At 53.4% G+C, this 17712-nt stretch overlaps 7 protein-coding genes across 7 annotated transcripts; 3 read left to right on the forward strand and 4 right to left on the reverse strand.

The window, feature by feature from the left end:
* Positions 1–4201: 4201 nt before the first annotated feature.
* CONPUDRAFT_152311 (uncharacterized protein) lies at positions 4202–5738 on the reverse strand (the record flags this gene model as incomplete). The annotated part of the gene is made up of 2 exons (XM_007768897.1): positions 4202–5509; positions 5580–5738. The coding sequence occupies 2 exons, from the start codon at positions 5736–5738 to the stop codon at positions 4202–4204; spliced, it is 1467 nt and encodes a 488-aa protein (XP_007767087.1).
* Positions 5739–5826: 88 nt separating this feature from the next.
* CONPUDRAFT_101998 (uncharacterized protein) lies at positions 5827–9187 on the forward strand. The gene is made up of 9 exons (XM_007768898.1): positions 5827–5880; positions 5930–5977; positions 6043–6187; positions 6239–6410; positions 6467–6906; positions 6960–7312; positions 7375–7743; positions 7816–8892; positions 8981–9187. The coding sequence occupies exons 1-8, from the start codon at positions 5851–5853 to the stop codon at positions 8308–8310; spliced, it is 2052 nt and encodes a 683-aa protein (XP_007767088.1). The 5' UTR covers positions 5827–5850; the 3' UTR covers positions 8311–8892; positions 8981–9187.
* A 787-nt stretch (positions 9188–9974) lies between these two features.
* CONPUDRAFT_81285 (uncharacterized protein) lies at positions 9975–10990 on the reverse strand. The gene is made up of 2 exons (XM_007768366.1): positions 10548–10990; positions 9975–10488 (listed from the first exon to the last, which is right to left on the reverse strand). Exon 2 carries the CDS (start codon positions 10434–10436, stop codon positions 10188–10190), a length of 249 nt encoding a protein of 82 aa, XP_007766556.1. The 5' UTR covers positions 10437–10488; positions 10548–10990; the 3' UTR covers positions 9975–10187.
* Positions 10991–11496: 506 nt separating this feature from the next.
* CONPUDRAFT_102002 (FAD/NAD(P)-binding domain-containing protein) lies at positions 11497–13412 on the forward strand. The gene is made up of 6 exons (XM_007768899.1): positions 11497–11913; positions 11974–12391; positions 12447–12562; positions 12611–12764; positions 12821–12907; positions 12964–13412. Exons 1-6 carry the CDS (start codon positions 11771–11773, stop codon positions 13297–13299), a joined length of 1254 nt encoding a protein of 417 aa, XP_007767089.1. The 5' UTR covers positions 11497–11770; the 3' UTR covers positions 13300–13412.
* A 92-nt stretch (positions 13413–13504) lies between these two features.
* On the forward strand, positions 13505–15335 carry CONPUDRAFT_164258 (uncharacterized protein). Its single transcript, XM_007768900.1, has 6 exons — positions 13505–13787; positions 13851–14248; positions 14302–14602; positions 14655–14796; positions 14858–14958; positions 15016–15335. Exons 1-6 carry the CDS (start codon positions 13531–13533, stop codon positions 15194–15196), a joined length of 1380 nt encoding a protein of 459 aa, XP_007767090.1. The 5' UTR covers positions 13505–13530; the 3' UTR covers positions 15197–15335.
* Positions 15336–15456: 121 nt separating this feature from the next.
* On the reverse strand, positions 15457–16231 carry CONPUDRAFT_152316 (uncharacterized protein; the record flags this gene model as incomplete). Its single annotated transcript, XM_007768901.1, has 3 exons — positions 15457–15660; positions 15717–15811; positions 15883–16231. The coding sequence occupies 3 exons, from the start codon at positions 16229–16231 to the stop codon at positions 15457–15459; spliced, it is 648 nt and encodes a 215-aa protein (XP_007767091.1).
* A 585-nt stretch (positions 16232–16816) lies between these two features.
* CONPUDRAFT_164259 (ribosomal protein L12) lies at positions 16817–17626 on the reverse strand. Its single transcript, XM_007768902.1, has 4 exons — positions 17568–17626; positions 17416–17511; positions 17217–17364; positions 16817–17166 (listed from the first exon to the last, which is right to left on the reverse strand). Exons 1-4 carry the CDS (start codon positions 17580–17582, stop codon positions 16928–16930), a joined length of 498 nt encoding a protein of 165 aa, XP_007767092.1. The 5' UTR covers positions 17583–17626; the 3' UTR covers positions 16817–16927.
* Positions 17627–17712: the final 86 nt, after the last annotated feature.

A 17712-nucleotide genomic window follows, 5' to 3' on the forward strand; every position in this document is an offset into this window, starting at 1 on the left:
CACAAAACTCCGATAGATGAAATAAGCACTGCTCTCGAACTTGGGGTATCGATAGAAGTTCGATATTCTCGGAAGCTTGTCTGATGCTGTTTCCAAAGGGCAACATCCCCGCCCACTACTGGGGATAGCCTCTACCATATGCATCATGATGCCAAATAAAGATCACGAATAAGGGATCACTAGAAAAATATTCCAATACAATTTGCCAATTTAGTTAAAATACCATGGCCGAGCAGTTTAAATAATCTTTGCATGCCTGTCCGAAAATTATCCGATCCAGGCACCGAGTTTTATTTGAAATAAAGTTTGTGAAAGTATGCTTATGATTCTGTGACGGGTGACAGCAGATATTTTAAATACAATCTGGTATAGCAGCCGAGTCATGAACCGGACTGGGTTGTCAAACGTGGCTCAGAATCTGAGCCGATTGCGGATTTTTGACAGCCCAGAAAGGCCATTAGCCAATAAAAATATGAGAAAAGGAAAATCAAACAATTTTCATTGGGCAGCAAACCATTAATCAAACGCCTGTCAAACGCCTGTCAAACGCCTGTCAAACGCCCGGCAAACGCCATTCAAACGCCCGGCAAACATCATTCAAACGCCCATCAAACGCCTGTCAAACGCCAGTTAAATGCCAGTTAAATGCCAGTCTATTGAACAATTATATTATATTGATTGGCATTTAACTGTCGTTTGACAGGTATTTGACGGGTGTTGGGATGATGTTTGCGGGCGTTTGACGGGCGTTTGAATGGCGTTTGCCGGGCGTTTGACAGGCGTTTGACAGGCGTTTGATTAATGGTTTGCTGCCCAATGAAAATTGTTTGATTTTCCTTTTCTCATATTTTTATTGGCTAATGGCCTTTCTGGGCTGTCAAAAATCCGCAATCGGCTCAGATTCTGAGCCACGTTTGACAACCCAGTCCGGTTCATGACTCGGCTGCTATACCAGATTGTATTTAAAATATCTGCTGTCACCCGTCACAGAATCATAAGCATACTTTCACAAACTTTATTTCAAATAAAACTCGGTGCCTGGATCGAATAATTTTCGGACAGGTATGCAAAGATTATTTAAACTGCTCGGCCATGGTATTTTAACTAAACTGGCAAATTGTATTGGAATATTTTTCTAGTGGATTGAAGTAGGATCTCCCTTGTCCTAGTATTCGGAAGCAGTGTCTCACGGATACTAACAGCCCACTTTCTCCATCCAATCGCATTTCATCAATCCAAGCTTAGGTTAAGTTTCTTGATGTTGATTTTGATTGGAAGATGGATAGTCCCATCGTGTAGTTTGTTAGTACTCAGCGTGTTACAATTGCCACCTTATAAAGACGCATCAAGATGCTACATACTGTATTCAACCTGAACTTGCTGCATAGATCCACTCAGGCAAAGGCTATGCTAGCTGTGTTGACGTGGATAAATACCCATCGAGCTTGCCGTCAGACCTCAAAATCAAAGAGCGCATTTTGCTTTTTGAGCGCCCAAGCCTGAATTTCCCTCGATATATATCTCGATTGACTATCCTAGTTTTATCAAATGTCTTCTTCTAGCACCACTGAGCAAGAGGTTGCGTCTCTAACGCAACAAAGCATACTGCAAGAATATGCCACAGGAACGTTCCTTCACGTCTCTAGCATTGCTATATACTAAACCGTATCTTATTGTTTAGTTGCTGCGATGGCCATGGTGGTTTACGACTATGGTGAGCCTATGTTTTCTATTTGTATAAAGATTCACTAAGACTTGACTGGTGCTAGTCCTAAATATTCCGTCCGAGGTACTTGTTTCATTCTTCATAGTACCACCTACTGTTGAGTTTAAGGCGAACCGTTTTAGGTGGAATTAATTTGGGTTAGTGGACAAGCGCAACTTTATCCATAATGCTTCGCTAACCCAAGATTTTAGAGCAAGAAGTTCTCCGTGACAACTCTGGTGTACATTGTGGTAATATAACGCCATTAAATCCGTCTTTTACGTTGCTGATAATACCCTGTTTCTAAAGATACGCTATATGGGACTGGTTTTTCCGATGTGCGCTATATTCCTTTGCTAGCCTGTTAGTGATGCACTCATTAAGGCCAAACCGGCAAACTAGCATGGCTCTGAGTATGTCTTAGCTGTGGCAGTCTGATGGATAGAGTACGCTGACGTTTTTCATATTTTTGAACAGTCAGCAACCTCAACAGTTTGCCGCTTTCAGCTCAAGTGAGTAGAATCGTTGTCAGAGTAAAAAGGACAAGGCTAAACGCGTGCCCAAACTTTCATAGAGGTGCGTGCTAGCTCGCCTGAGTTCTAGTGCCCTAAACCTGACACTACTATTCTACCACTGAAGCTGTGAGTACATACCATATCACCAGAGCCATAAATATAATATTGGAAATGTACTCACTACATATAATTTCTGGGTTCTACACAGGTGCGTTTATATGGATGCTGCCCATGATTGTTATCCTGGTTATAACATTTCTTTTACAAGGTTTGCATATATGCTGTATCATCTATTTTCACGAATCGCTAATTAGGCACTCATCAATACAGCAATGATGACAGTACGGGTATACGTACTTTTCGGGCGACCATTCAAGACTCTCCTTGTTCTACTCCTTTGCTTCGTAGCGTGCCAAGTCGCAAACCTTTCGGCCGTTTCCATTCTTATGAGAAGCGTAATCAATAATCCAGGCAAGTTGAACGAAGCCCAAACAGCCATGATAATGCTACTAAAGTTTGCCAAAAGTTGTCTACACCTTTGGTGACATATCATTCTGTGGTTTTGATATTCCTTCAAGCGTAGAATGGACCTACCTGGCTGCGATGGCATTGCTATCATACGAGGTCATCCTTTGCATCTGTGTCTTGTACTATGAGAGGAAGCATGTTCACGCTTCTTTTTGGAAAAACCCTACCCACTCCGCCAAAACTCTAGTAACAGTTATTATACGCGATAACTTGGTTTACTTTTTTGTGTGAGTCTTGCTTATCACCCCGCGATACAATTAACTTTCATTCTATCACATATACAGGGTTCTATCCTCTATGATTGTCAGCAGTCTAGACCAAACAGACAGCGCATCCAGTGTAAGAAACGATTGATCTTGTTTGATCTTGTTGGATATTCTGACAATACGTGATTTTAGTCGGTAATATACCAGTGCATAGACATCATTTTAGAGGATGTCACATATGCAATGGTTGGACCTTGGACGATTCTCAGACTCCGAAGAAGCTATTACGACGGATTAGGTGGTATCAGTGACGGCTTCAGTGACCAACAGATGACCACTGTAGCTTTTGCTACACCGAGAGACCTGAACAAGTCGGAAGACCAGGAAGCCTCAAAGGCATAGCCTCTGAAATTTCAGGCTAAACAAGAAAACTCGATGGTTGAGGGGCTGGTGAAAATGCGAGAGCTTGGCGCTGAAGAGCCTGGTGGCGTATGTAGAGTCGGTTTAGTCGGCTTCATTACTAATGTACTTTGTATCATCATGACGTTCGTTATTTACTTGCGATAATATTCCGAAAAGCTGGTATAATTGGGACTGGAGCAGAGGTTTTACGAGAGTACGACTTGATGCGATCCAACGTCTTGCAACTATGTCAACATCTCGGCTGGAAAAGTTCCATGGGCAAAGGTACTGCTTGGGCTTGAACTTTTCACCAAAGCAGCAACTTAAGTACTAAGTACTCGCCGGGCGCGTAAACGCTACACATTCCTGCACAGTAGCCTAGAGTTCAGAGACTATCTGTTAGGAGCGCTATAGTCACGTTTCATTCATCATAACGTCTAAAACGCGCATTAAATAACATGAGGGAGGACTAAAAGCATGCTGCCACTGTAGCGGAAAGTGAGAGAAAAGAAGATATAGTACAACATACTAATACAACAGAAAACGCGCAGCCATGCACAGCAAGTCCGGTGATGAAGCATGGCGGAGTGGTATAGGCTATGAAAAAGCATTGGTGCGTTGGTTGATTGGAGATAAGTTATGGAGGACGGTTCCACGAGCGAGTGAGGACACCCATCATAAGAAAAGACCAAAGGAGTGTGGAAAGGCGAGTGGTTAAACAGCTCGCGCTGGCGTACATCCACCACTTATTTCACATATGCACAGTCTGAGACAGATCTTTGGGAAGCACGCATTTCTTCGCTTCCTGCCCAGATCCCCTGGCAAGACCCGCTCCTCTAGAGCGACTACCGTTTCAGGCGCTGCTTCGCCGCCGCGACGCGGTCGTACGACTCGCGCAGCGGACTGCGATACGGCAGAATAAACAGGTGCGCGCCGAGGTACGGCGAGGGTAGGAGCGGGTGCACGGCCTCGAGCCCCGCGGTCTGGCTCGCGGGCGGGAACTTGGACACGTACTGCGGCGTCGCGGGGCGCGTCTGCGAGTGCGCGGCGAGCGACGAGAGCCGCTGCATCGAGCTGCTCGTCATGTTCGACGCCGTCGACAGCGTCCGGTTCCGGCCCGTGTCCCGGTCCACCTGCGGCTTGCTCAGCCCCGTCTGCGCGGGCGCAACGGCACCGCTCGGGAGGGTCGCGACGCTGCGCGCGGACGAGACGGAGGGCCGGCGGTGCGGCGGGGAGTGCGAGGTCGATTTGATGCTCGCGTTGGAGGGGGAGGTCGACACGGCGGTGTTGCTCTGCGGGGGCGACGCGCTGATCTGTGCGGGCGGTAGGTCGGAGCGCACGGTGAGAGGGGCGAGGGGGCCGACGCGCTGGGACATGGGGAGGTGCTGCCCGAAGGACTGGCCGCGGATGAGGGGGTGCGGGCGCAGGGGGACGTCGCCTCTTCCGAACGCGGCGGTGCCGTGCATGGACGTCGGGCGCGAGAGCGTTGTCTGCTTCGAGCGCTGCACGGGAGACGTGTTCTCCGAGCGCGTCTCCAGAGGTGGTGCTGGTGCGACGAGGTGCGACGACTGCTGCTGCTGGGCTGGAGGCTCGAACATGGAGAGCTGTTCCGTGACCTTGGGCGGTCCAGTGACAGGCCCACGTGGTACTGACGCAGCTGGGAGCACGATGACGGACACTTCGGGCGGGCGAGCGGCTGTCGCCTGGGATGAGATGGGGTCCGCGAGTGCTGCTCTGGGTGTATCTGGAAGTATAGGAGAATCCATATGCTCCGGCGCCTGCGCTGGTGGCGGAAAGGTCTGCGGCGGGGGCAGAACGATCGATGGCTGGGCTGACTTGCGCGGCTCGACGGGCGTAATTGGCGGCGCTAGTATCTCTCTGGCCTCTGGGATGTCCTCGTCCTCGCTCTCGCTGCTGGTGGGGCTGACTGCACCGCTCTCACTTGAGACCCACTCGTCATCCTCGTCCTGTCCGGGGCTGGGGCTCGAGATGGTGAAGCCAGCCTTGGCCTTCTGACCGCGCTGCTGGTTCTGGTTGGCTGCGTAGCGTGCGGCATGCTGCATCTGCTCCCTGGACGGGACGCGCTCAGCTCGGAAGCCACTGGCTACCCGCTGCACACCACGGGGTTTGACTGAGTGGTTTGACGCGGCGTCCTGTGAAGCGAAAAGGAGAGCAAGTGTGAGATGTCAGTCATTGTTCGGCTGATGCAAATCAACGACGGACATCATGGGTGTGGCCATTCTTCTTGGACCTGTCTGCTGGCTTGGGCTCCTTCTGTGTGAGCTGAAGGTTGCTGATGCCGAGCCTGGAGGACGTGGAGGTGCGAGAGTGGGAGCGTTGAAGGCCTGAGGCTCCTGCACGGTGTGTCTTGCTAGGCGCCATGAAAAAGCCTTCGGTTATTCCCGACTCTCCTCACCCCATTTCCCTCGTCCGCGTCAAATTCTGGCCCTGCCGCTACACAACAATCCTTGTCACCGCCCACTAACAACTCAGCATGGAGAGGGTACAGTTTGAGCAGGAGCAGGTAGTTGGTTCGCTGTACTAGCACTATGTATGCTGATCGATGGCCACAGATGCTCTCTGAGCTCAAAGACCTCGTCGAAAAAAACATCTTCACACAAGTAATTGAATCTTCGCCATTAGCTTATCTACGACAACTGATTATAACGGAGGATTCCTCGTCTAGGCAGAAGTAAAGCAGATCCTCAAAAAGCGCACCCATTTCGAGACTCTCCTGGTCAGGCGCATCCCCCGCCGGTCCGACTTCCTTCGCTACGCCGCCTACGAAATGAGCCTGGAACAATTACGTCGGAAACGCGTCGAGCGTCTAAGTGAGATCTTACCCATAGACTCTTGTGCAAAAAAGCTGATCGTCTCTTTAGAAATACCCAAAAGTCTCCATTCGATATCCGACTATGCCCTCGTTCGGAGACAGTTCCAAATTTTTGAACGCGCCCTCAAGCGATTCAAGGGAGACGTTGGCCTCTGGATCCAATACATCGAAGTAGCAAAGCGCGAAGGCGCCCGCGCACTCGTAGGACGGATAACAGCACGGTACGCCCCATTTCACGTTCTTCCTCAGCCAAGCTCACAATTCCTCACCTATGCAGAGCTCTCCAGCTCCACCCAACGACCCCCTCCCTTTACATCATGGCCGCCTCGCATGAACTCACGCACCTCTCCCCCTCCGCCGCGCGCACGCTCCTCCAGCGCGGCCTCCGCCTGAACGCCGATAGCGTCGACATGTGGCGCGAGTATGTCCGCATGGAGCTCGGTTTCATCGAGACGCTTCGCCGTCGCTGGCAGGTCCTCGGCATCTCCGTCTCTGGATCCAGCAAGTCGCTCGATGACGAGCCTGTGGCTGTAGCTGAAGATATCACATCAGCGGTAGGCATGGACGGCGGGGGAGGAGCGATGGTGGTGGATGAAGAGGGCGAGATGGAGCCGACAGAAAAGGCGGCAGAGCAGAAGGACGGTGAGGGGGAAGCGGCGCGGAAGGCTATTATGGACGGCGCGATCGTCAAGTCTGCTATGTCGAGCGCTGCGTCAGGTGCGTCGGCCTTGTACTCTCCTTTCTAGTGCGCAACCTCATATTTCCTTCAGCATTGCCCAAAGTTGAGCTTTTCGAATCGCTTGATACGCTTATTCGAGGGTATCCCGTATCCCTTGCTCTGAGAACCTCTTTGTTGGACTATCTGCACGATCTCCTACGGGAGGCGCTTCCAAATGACGCTTCCGCCATCAAAATGCACGCAACGCGCAGACTCAACGACCTCGTTTCGCTGGAGGCAAAAGACATTCTGGATAGCGAAGACTTCGTCGATGCGCTTCGGGGCGCGAACGACGAGATGACGTCCGCCCTCCATAACACCGCCAGCTCATCGTTGGCACTCGCAAGAGAATACACTGTATTCGTATTAGAATGGCACGACAAGCTGGCCACCAACGAAAGCCTGGTGCGTTTCCCTATAACATCGCGCGTATAACCGCAAGAATAACCCAGAGCACGCACCACCAGCGCTCCTACCTCGTAGCCACCCTCCAATCCGCCGCCCGTAGATCCGCACACCCTTCCCCGCTCCGCACCGCGCATCTGCAGCTCCTAAGGGCCGCGGGCCCAAGCGCCTCGGAGGAGTACAAGGCGAAGGTCCTCAAGCAGGCGCGTAAATACACCGCGGTCGGCGGTGCGAGCGATCCCACGCTCTGGCTCGAGCGGCTCAACACTGAGCGTGCGTTCGCGCCCAGCGCGGACGAGGTCGACAAAGCGTGGGCCGAGGCCCGGCGGTGCGTGCGCTCGGCGGATCCGAGGGAGGTGGAGAATGTGTGGGTCTGGGGGTTCTTGTTCTGGCTGGATCCCGAGGGTGAGGAGATCAAGAAGACGTTCGAGGTGCGTGTTTTTTTTTCCTGTATCGCCTCGGCTTGTGTTTCTTCCAGAACCCTCAACTAATCTACGGTGTAGAACCTTCTGAGAGAAAGCATGCGTGACGCCTCTCTCCAACACGTCCACGAGACGCTTCTGCTCCGGTACATCCCCACCGTCCTCTACCGCCGCCCGGGAGCAGGCGGCCCCGCGGACCCAGCACAGCGCAAACGCGCGCTCACGCGCGTCGCCAGCGCGTACCTGCCCTCCTCCATCGTCTGGGCAGCCGCCTTTGGGTGCGAAGCGCGCCGCGATGCCAGCAGCACCGAGCCGGGGGCAGGAGCGAGCACGGACGTGCTCAGCGCCGTGTACGGCTGGTGGCGCGGGAAGGAGCCGGTGACCGCGACGCTCGCGTGGGCGAGCTGGCTGCTCGAAGCGCGCCAGGGGCACGAGGCGAGCAAGGTCGTTGAGCGGGCCGGGGCGGACTTGGACGAGGGCGCGAGGCAGGAGCTGAGGCGGAAGTGGAAGGAGAGGTTAGATAAGGCGGGGACGGAGAGGGAGGCGATGGACGAGCATGAGGACGAGGATTTGTAGGTGTTTGTGTTGCTGTTGTACTAGGATTGAAGAGAACAGCGGGCTGGGTCGATCGAAGCGTGCATGTTTACCGCTCTGCAAAAGTTCGGGCTTCTGACTTTTCTTGATTGTCAAAAGTACATGTGCGAAATGATGTACTGTACATATGTAAGTCCTCCGTTAAATCCCAGTACTTATAGATCCACAATCTAGCATACAATGTGTTCCCTTTTTTCCCTCTCTAAATCGCCGCCCCCACCACCGATGCGTCCTCCTGCACACTTTGCCCCTCGACATCACCACCGACATCAAGATCAGCAAACTTGATCCCACCAGCCGTCGACGCAGACATGCACGACTGCGGCGACTTCGCGTCGTCCGTGTCGAAGCTGCTCGGCCCGTCCTCCTCGCGCCGCAGGTGGACCTGCAGTGGCGGCATGCCCGACCGGCTCGACCGGCTGATGCGCGATGGGTGGCTGAACCGCGCCGAGATGGGGGACAACGCGGTGGGCTCTTCTGGCTGTACCTGGCTCCCCCGCGGTGCCCATGCGCGCACGCAGAGGATGACGGCGTAGAATGTGATGGGTATGATTTGTCCGAGCTGTGTGATCGTCAGGGTGATCCGAGTCAGCTTTCGTTGCGGATGCAAGGGCAGGGGCAGGGGCAGGGGCAGGGGGAAGGACAGCGTACCATGTCGACGACGACGTACACCGCGTAGTTCTTTACTCTGAACACGGCGATCATCACGACCAGCGAGACGGAGTACAGCACGCCGCACTCGACGACGACGTGCATGAACGGCCGGAGCACGCCGCCGCCGTGGCGGAAGCGGTGCGCGGCGCGGTCCGTCGCCCAGAGCTTGTAGGAGAGCAGACACGTGGGCGTGAGGTTGCTGAAGATGAAGAGACAGTATGAGGCGTAGAAGATCTTGGACGTCGTCCCGCCGAAGTATTCGGTCTGATCAGACCGCCCGATGTTGATCATCGTCCAGAGCGCCAGCCCTGCATGCATAACGCACAGTGCCATTTAGGTCAGTGTGTGTGTTGGAGAGTCCGGAACGTCGGATCGGGATGGGGAGGAATACGCACCTGTTCCGCAGGCGGCGGACACCGCGAATGGGATGACGAGCCAGAGCCTGCGCCACACAACGTAGCAGCGGTAGATCTTGAGGTCCGCGCGGGTGCAGCGCACAGGGAGGCTCAATCAGCGATCGTCAGCGATGAGGATCCGCAGAGGATTCGCGTACGAGCACTGCATCCCCCACCGCGGTCTCGAGCACGTATGCGATGTTCTTCGCCGTCGTGTACGGGCTCGTCAGGTCGGCGAAGTACGTCTCCTGGTCGTCCGAAGTCACGAAGCCGATGTACACCCATGATGCGTGCGTGACAATGTGCTGCCGGCGGAAAAGTTATGAGACGATGATCGTAGGCTTCGTACAAAGTAGAGCAAAATTACCACTGTGCTCAGTAGAAGCAGGAGCGCAGAGGCCGTAATCATCAGGGGGTTGACGCGCCCTGTAAAGCGAGCGGACTTGAACGCCCACGCCGTGATCGCGCACATGGGCAACGACAGCCCATAGAGCGCCGCCTCCACGATAACAGACGTCACAGCCGACGCCTTGCTATCGAACTGCATTTGCTGGCTTGAGGCGGTTCGGGGATAATAACCCACTGCAGTGGGTGAGTGGGGGTGGCAGGGCAGGGAGTCCGTCAGGGCGAGACGGCCAGCGCAGGGTGGAGGTTAATATCGCACTGCTTCCTAACGGGTGACCGTGGAGCGTCAAGATAGGGATACACATGTCCGATGGACGGCGGAGGTTCCGTGATCCAAGGAGAAGCCCAAAACACGGAAGACAGAGACTATTAGTAGAAGGGACGGCACCATCAGACGGTCCGCTGTCAAACGGACTGTTGAAATCGAGTGGTGCTTGAGAACGAGGCTGTCAAACGCTTCGGGTTGAGAGGGGATGGAGCGCAAACACCGAGGCTTCCAGCGAAGACATCATCGACGGTCAACGGAAATAGACGGTCAGAGGCCACGACTGCGAGTCTCAGCAGGTCCCATCCAGCAAGCAGCTTGGAAGAAGAAGCTGAGGAATGAACAAAACGAAGGCGGTATTTGACAGGGATTAGAGGCGAGCAATCCATCGGCCAAAGCTTTGCCCATTCTCTTTCTTTGGGATGAGCCACAGGAAGGAAACTGAGTTTGGAAGACTTGGATATTATTGGGAGAGGAGGAAATGAACACGAGGCAAGCACCTTTGGGCACCCTCGTTGGGCGTTTTGACCGCGCTTCTCGGAGTTCCCCAGGACCCTATGACTTCGGGTACTTGAATGGACGTTTGAGCCCAACGAGGCCAATATGTTATACGGGGACTCCTCGGACCCGTCGAAGCCCGGTACCACTTATCACGAAATTACCTCGAATGCATGTTCTGCCAATTTGTCGCCAGTACCTGTTACAGTAGGATCATGACAGAGTGCGGACGATGAAACAACAGGCAATAAGAACCTACATTGGTTACTTATGAGCGAAGTGGGACCGTTTTCTTCAAGACGTATCCTGATGTCGATGCATAGATTACGACGCAGAGGTAATGGGATGCCGCCGGTTCCTGGCAATATCTTCACTTTCATCTAAGGCAGTAAGGCCCCATCTTTAGCCACCATCTTAGCACACCGGAATATTGCATTCACAAGTCAACACCTTTGACACCTCCTTCCGACAAAGCGGAGGTGTCATGGTAGTAGGAAACTGGAGCCCAAGGACCTGGAGAGAATGAGATCAACCGGATGCAGGAGAGCGAAGAGGCGAACTCGAGGGCCGGCAAAGAAGCGTCGTCCAACCAGCATTGTGCATGTTGGTGGATGTTGTTTGTTTGCCTTGCACTAGGAAGAATAAGGCGATAGCGGCGTACAATTAGCTGCCCACAACTGCAGATAATCCAGCACAGAGTTGAAAAGGGTGAAGAACAGATTGTATGCGAGCGAGTTCACCGCCGTCGAGAAGTCATCGTGAGAACATCTGAGCATCGGGGATGGTTCGGGCCTCGGGGACACGCGGAGATGACCGAACGTGACCGGTTCCTGGCGATATTTTCACCGCCCAATATTAATGGCTTTTGTAACCAGCCTCCACTACAACTCACTTTTACTTTGTTTCTCCCTGCGCTACTGACGGCAATGGCTCTCCGATTAAACGGTCTTACGCGATCTAACGCGCTCTACTGAACGTTGAACACTGGTCTAGTCACAACTGATTGGGAGTGAATCAGGCTTCGTCGATCAACGGCGTAGGTACGGCTCCGCTGAGCCGTCTGCATCTCCGGATAGGGGCTCTCACCGGGGGCTGTGGCAAGTGTCATGTTCAGAGCTGTTATAAAACCAGTGGACGGAGTCCTTCCAGGAAGAACCAGCTCCCTTCTACTCACTTTTTCAGCGATCTTCATTGTAAAGTCAAAATCAAGACACCGAACGCGACAATGGACACCACTAAGACCAAAGTGATCGTCGTCGGCGCAGGCATGGCTGGCCCTGTTCTCGCCACCTTCCTCAAGCTCAAAGGCTACAACCCCATTCTCTACGAGAGATCTCCCGAGTTCTCAAACGCCGGTCTTGCTCATGCGTGCGTACTATCTCGATCTTGCTCAGTACACACCAGTTAACCCATGGCGACGTCTCAAAGCATGCAAGCCAACGGCCTCCGCGTCCTCAACCTCATCCCCGGCCTCTTCGAGCGCGTCCAGAACGCCGGCCGCCCGCTCAAGAAGATGATCCAGATCGACGCGACCGGGGCAGGCGACAACGTCCTCGGCGAAATCGACTTCGCCGAGCTGCAAAAGGACGCCGGCTTCGCGACGATCGGCATCAAGCGCGCCGTGCTGCACGATCTACTCCTCACCGTCGCGAAGGAGCACGGGATCGAGGTCAGGTGGGGACACCAGGCCGTGTCGTTTGAGCAGGAAGAGGACAAGGTGCACGTCGGGTTCGCGAACGGATTCAAGGACACGGCGAGCTTCGTGGTTGGCTGCGATGGGTTGCACAGTAACACCCGAACGTCGCTGTTTGGGTACGAGAAGGCGGATTTCCTGGGGGTGGTACAGGTAAGTGCTGGTACACTCAGTGAACTTTCCGTCCTGAAGCCATGTCCTCTGCCAGACAGGTGGCTTGACACCATCGAAGTTTGCGTTCGAGAAGGATGCTATGCTGGACATGTACCATGAGGGCAAGCACATGGTGTCGTACTCGTACAACGACCACATGAACGCCTGGGCGTACGTTTTCTCTCCCACTCATCATACCGCTAGCTGATGTAACTCCAGGATCACCTCCTGTGAGGAGGAGCACAAAGAGGACTGGCGTGCGCAGGATGACCATATCGCGAACGCCGTCAAAGACCCCAACAGTCGCCTGTCACAGTGGGGACCAGCATCCAAAGCCAACGACCTCGTCACGAACGCCCAGAAGATCATCAAAGTAAGATGCCCATCGGCAGTTTACGACGCTTAGCGGGACTGACGTAATTGTTGCAGTACGGACTGTACGACCGACCCGAGCTCAAGACGTGGTACAAGGGGCGGATCGTCCTTCTCGGTGACGCCGCACACCCCACGAGTCCGGTCAGTATCGATGCTCCCCTCTGCTATCCGGTTTTGCTGACATAGACGCGCACCAGCACCTGGGCCAGGGCGCGAACCAGTCCTTCGAAGACGTCTACCACCTCGTGCGCGTCCTGTACAAATTCAACCCCGACGCCGGCCAGCCGTCCACCGAAACACTAAGCAAGGCATTTGCCGAGTACGAGGGCGTCCGGCTGCACCGCACGACGCAGATGGTGCAGGGCGCGCGCGAGCGCGGGGAGAGCAGGGTGCTCGAGGATCCCGAGGCGATCAGGGCGCGCAATAAGGCGCTGAGGGAGAGCTTGAGCGACGAGGGGTTTAAGCAGCGGCTGGTGGATGTCGTTTCGGGGCCTTTTAGTGGGGAGAGCGAGCTTGGTCCGCTTGGGCTGTAATTATGCTACAGTGAACACGGGGCCGGGTGGACTCTATTTGTGGCGTTGGTATGCTGTATACCTCGTAATAGTAGTGGGCTTGCGAGCGTCAGGAAAGGCAATTCCCATCCTCCCTTTGCCCTTGTGGGCTCCTGTTTGTCCCAGGTGGCTGCCCCGAGGGTAGCCTGGGGCTATACGCGTGTCTGCTCTGTTCTCGAGCATCCCCCCATTCAAGTTTCTCAACCACAAGCGATGCTCACCGTTCGTGAAGAGCAAAGCGACTCCGATGTCAAGTCTTTCATCACAGTTGGTGATATGAAGTCACAGCCATCTCATAACATTTATTTCTCAGAGGCTAGCCCGGCATACGGCTGGCGCTTTTGTGTTCAGCGAATACACACACCGCCCAGAAGGAAGATCAGGCTTGCCCAGTCCATATCGACGTTCATATATCTAGATACGGAGAATGTAGCTCGGGACCTGGTTGGTCAGGAAGTAGCCATTGAAGCGTGCGTTATCCTATGGCTTGATAGTCATCTTTGCGCGTCTGTCTTATCGTCGACCTTATCCAGACGGAAGACTACCTGGCCGCCTAGCGAACTTCAGGCTCCTGTGGTAACATTCACAAACATCGTTGTTCGCAAATCCATTGTTCGACCAATCTTCTCATACCCCGACGAGCTAGACGCAGACACCGAAGTTGTCGTAACAATCCGAGCCGCCGGTGGAGCAACATCCCCCGTAGATGATGCCATAACTTTCACACCTTCCGTCCCTCGCTCAGACACGGAACGGATGTTCAACAGTCCCCGTAGTACTCTTTCAACGTCCATGATGACAGGGACCTTCTTCGACGTGATGTTTCTGGCGTTCACCCGCCGAAGAAGCGCGACAAGCGCCCTGTTGCGCCCTGTGCCCATCTATGCAACTAATCAAGTCCTTCAAGACATGGGCGTTGACATAGCCTCTGGTTCGTATATTCGCGTGCTTTTGTTATGAGCTGGCTGAATGTCACTTTGTTAGGCGAATGCAGCATGTGTTCGCATGTTTCTCCTGGTGCTAGTGCACCCTCGCATCATGATCTCTACGATTATGAGGAAGACAGCGATCTTGATGAAGACGAACCCCAAATCCTTGAAGAGCTTGTACCTGAGCCTTCTGTCTCGCAAACACCCTTAGAGTATAATTCTGACAGCATCAAGGAGAATCATTTGTCGGACGAATCCCATGTAAAATCTCCCCTTTATCATATAGCACAGTCCCCAGAGCAGAAAGACGCTCAGAGCTTCCCAACCTACCTTGTCACCGCAGCCGCTTATAACACGCGAGTCTCCGACTGTCCACCCTACACGATATGTGCTAACGCGAAGCTGCAGGTGGAGGGCTTTCGTCTACTATACCTACACTAAAGAAATAAGCTTCGCTTCACTCACCTCCTCGGGTGTCCAGCAGGACGTCCACTCTCCTGCTGATGCACCACTTTGCTCACCGAAGTCGATGTACCGCCTTGCAATAAAAGTGCGTGGTGCTTCGGCCGTGCTTCCTTTGTCCTTTGATATAAGCAACTGACGATTGACAGCTTAACATGCCTGCTTTGGCGGAAGAAGCACTTCGCAACTTTGAATCGAAGCTTTCAGCAAAGAACGTCCTCGACGAGTCTCTGACGAAATTTGCTGCGACGTGAACACGATTCTTTCTCGCTCAGTCTACGTCGTTGCTCATCCGATGATCGTATAGGTATCCGCAAGTTCGCGAAGTCACATCGACTGTTCTACTTAAGCACCGCCATGCGCCCGAGGTACTACAGTCACTTCCGGCTAAAATCCAGAAGATAGTGCGCGGAGAAATGGCTCATGCTGAGCCTGTGCTTATGGCCTTGTTATCCGTACAACCATCACAACCAACACCGCCTGCGTAGACCATCTGGGTCTCAGATCTTGTTGAGAGATGGAGATAGTTGATCAGCTGCTATGAGAAAGGATTCTGCTACGTGTCTCTTTGAGACTAGTACCGCCAGATCGCAACCCTGCCATCGATTCGTCAGGGGCATATTACCGTGATAGAGCCTATGACATGTACAATAAAAACGGGTACAAGGATCACCATCTTGTGGCATTCACATTCACATCGCGTCCGTCAGGTAGAAAGGGCTCGGATACACTTCGAGGGGTGTGTCTTCTAATAAGCCACTTTTACAATCTCGTCCACAATGTTCACAAGCTCGTCCAGATGAGTGATAAATGGCGAACGTCCACTCCCGAGGGTCTTCTCCGCCACTACCGCTCCATATTCAACGAGGATGTTTCGCACAGAGGCTTTCTGGTAGTAGTCGTGCGGCCATACGTTGTCCTCGGTGCAGAAAACATACGTCACAGGGTAATGCTTGTAAGCCGCGCGTATGTGGTCAGGTCGGTGGCAGGTTTTACGGATCCACGAACCAGCTTCTGGACGTACCGACAACGCTCCAGCTCGTCGTTAGGTACATCATCGAAGACGTTGCTGCGCCGGGTCTCGAACATATCAAAGTTTCTGGCTAACCAGTGAAAATTAACCTCGTTGTGTGGAAAGAAAGAAACCATGGTTGATGCATAATTCAAATCGCACTTATATCCAAACCGTCCGTAAGCCCTTCCGGAACCAGACCCCACTGGTCAGCCACAGACATGCCCTCTTCGACCACAAGCGCACACATATAGACGATATGTAGCACCCCACCCTCTTTATGTTCCCCAGAACGCGCTTTACGCCCGTAAAAAGCGCTGATCGCCTCGGAGGCGATGACACATCCAGATGAATGCGCGGCGACGATGAATCGCGTCCGCATCTGCTTTGAGCGCTGTCGTGGGTGGGTCGTTATGCCAGCTCGGCGGCTGAGGACAAACGACATCATAGCCCCTTTCTTCGAGGGATCGACCGAGTGGCTCGTAGTGCGCCGGAGCATGCCATGAGCCATGCACGATGAGGACGGTGTGCTTGGCAGCTATTATGGAGTGTGTAGGAGAAGAGCTTGAAGAAGAAAGGTGTGAGCGACGCTGGAGTGTTCATACTTACCCTTTAAGCTTGACAGAGGGACAAGCATTTGTTGATCGAGCAGCGCTTAGCTGGGCGCCCACGGAGCACCTTCAGTCGGTGACAGCGGGTATCAACTATGGTAAATGGGCGATGGGAACGATACGTTCATGGGCACAAGGGTCTAGTCATAAGGCAATTGAGTTCGGAAACCAAATGCCCACCCTACGATCCCGATACCATGTATTGATGCCTTGTTCTCGTTTGCGCGTAACTGACCAAGGCTTCATTAAGTTCTCTGCCGTCACATGCGGATACTGGTGATGCTTAACCACGACGTTGTTCGGCTGTCCACAGATAATCCAGGAAAAGCCTTCGTTGAGTACGAAGGCAGCCATTTCAATGATCAATGGAGAACGCGCTCGCGACAACTTTAGCGTGGTCGAAGATTCACGACAAGTTTGAAGACGTTCAAGTTGATGCGAGGAAGCACTGAGTGAGTCGTATCAGTCATCTCAATGGTATACACGCTGTGGCAGTCGTCCGCCGTGGAGTTGCGGTATTCTTTTACAAGAGCAACAGTGAGGATGTGCCAGATAAAATGGTGATAATGCAGGGCAAAAAATACATGAGTGGCCGTCTACTCGTCTGGCACCTCCTGCTCCCCCGAGTTGATCGCGTCGATCACGTCATGAGCTGGCCGGCCGTCGATTGTGCAGCCAACACTCTGGGCAGTGCCGAGAATCTCCTTCACGGTACCCGAGAGCTCCTTCGCTAGCGATTTTGACTTCATCGTGCGGGCAATGTCAACGATCTCATCGAAAGGAATGTTGCCGCTGTGCTTGATGTTCTTCTCCTTCTTGCGATCACGAGGAGGCTCTGTACAGACTGATGAGATGTATTCGGCTGCGCATAGCATGTGGACGTACCCTTAAGAGCACGGATGACCAGAGAGGAGGCGGAGGGGACAACAGAGACTGCTGCTTGACGATTTTGAATCGTAAGCTGGACAGTCACACGGAGACCCTTCCATGCACCGGTAGCCTTGGCGATATCTTCACCGACCTTCTTGGGCGACTACAATGCAAGCTTAGCATATCGAACACGACGCTCTCATGTATGACATACGAGACCAAGAGGACCGATTTTGGGTGCGAGAGCAGATGAAGCACCGACTTCACCACCTGTGGCCCGCAGGTAGATGATTTTGATTTCGTTGGGGTCCTGGTTATACGTCAGCTTTCCTAGACAGCATGAGGGTTGTGCAGGGCGATACTGACGAGCTTGGGGGCCATTGTTGAGTCGAAGGAACGTGGATTCGATGAGCGGTAGCTTGCCTGGCTATCGGACGGAGCGCGCCGCGGCAGAAAAATAGAGTTCAGATGCCGACGATGGTACTGTACAGATGTTCGGGACGAAGGCCCG

The sequence above is a fragment of the Coniophora puteana genome (assembly GCF_000271625.1).
Source record: "Coniophora puteana RWD-64-598 SS2 unplaced genomic scaffold CONPUscaffold_4, whole genome shotgun sequence".
Classification (NCBI taxonomy): Eukaryota; Fungi; Basidiomycota; class Agaricomycetes; order Boletales; family Coniophoraceae; genus Coniophora; species Coniophora puteana.

What these genes read in the sequence shown, in the direction of transcription:
- CONPUDRAFT_101998 (XM_007768898.1), top strand. Translation starts at nt 5,851, where the DNA reads ATGGAGAGGGTACAGTTTGAGCAGGAGCAG. An exon ending in GAAACGCGTCGAGCGTCTAA is followed by an intron (nt 6,188 to 6,238) that starts GTGAGATCTTAC and finishes TCGTCTCTTTAG; the next exon opens with AAATACCCAAAAGTCTCCAT. An exon ending in TGGCCACCAACGAAAGCCTG is followed by an intron (nt 7,313 to 7,374) that starts GTGCGTTTCCCT and finishes ACGCACCACCAG; the next exon opens with CGCTCCTACCTCGTAGCCAC.
- CONPUDRAFT_81285 (XM_007768366.1), bottom strand. Translation starts at nt 10,436, where the DNA reads ATGGATTGCTCGCCTCTAATCCCTGTCAAATACCGCCTTCGTTTTGTT.
- CONPUDRAFT_102002 (XM_007768899.1), top strand. Translation starts at nt 11,771, where the DNA reads ATGGACACCACTAAGACCAAAGTGATCGTCGTCGGCGCAGGCATGGCT. An exon ending in AACGCCGGTCTTGCTCATGC is followed by an intron (nt 11,914 to 11,973) that starts GTGCGTACTATC and finishes GACGTCTCAAAG; the next exon opens with CATGCAAGCCAACGGCCTCC. An exon ending in GACCACATGAACGCCTGGGC is followed by an intron (nt 12,563 to 12,610) that starts GTACGTTTTCTC and finishes ATGTAACTCCAG; the next exon opens with GATCACCTCCTGTGAGGAGG.
- CONPUDRAFT_164258 (XM_007768900.1), top strand. Translation starts at nt 13,531, where the DNA reads ATGCTCACCGTTCGTGAAGAGCAAAGCGACTCCGATGTCAAGTCTTTC. An exon ending in CAGGAAGTAGCCATTGAAGC is followed by an intron (nt 13,788 to 13,850) that starts GTGCGTTATCCT and finishes GACCTTATCCAG; the next exon opens with ACGGAAGACTACCTGGCCGC. An exon ending in CTGACGAAATTTGCTGCGAC is followed by an intron (nt 14,959 to 15,015) that starts GTGAACACGATT and finishes ATGATCGTATAG; the next exon opens with GTATCCGCAAGTTCGCGAAG.
- CONPUDRAFT_164259 (XM_007768902.1), bottom strand. An exon ending in AAATCGGTCCTCTTGGTCTC is followed by an intron (nt 17,365 to 17,415) that starts GTATGTCATACA and finishes CTTGCATTGTAG; the next exon opens with TCGCCCAAGAAGGTCGGTGA. An exon ending in GGTCATCCGTGCTCTTAAGG is followed by an intron (nt 17,167 to 17,216) that starts GTACGTCCACAT and finishes CAGTCTGTACAG; the next exon opens with AGCCTCCTCGTGATCGCAAG.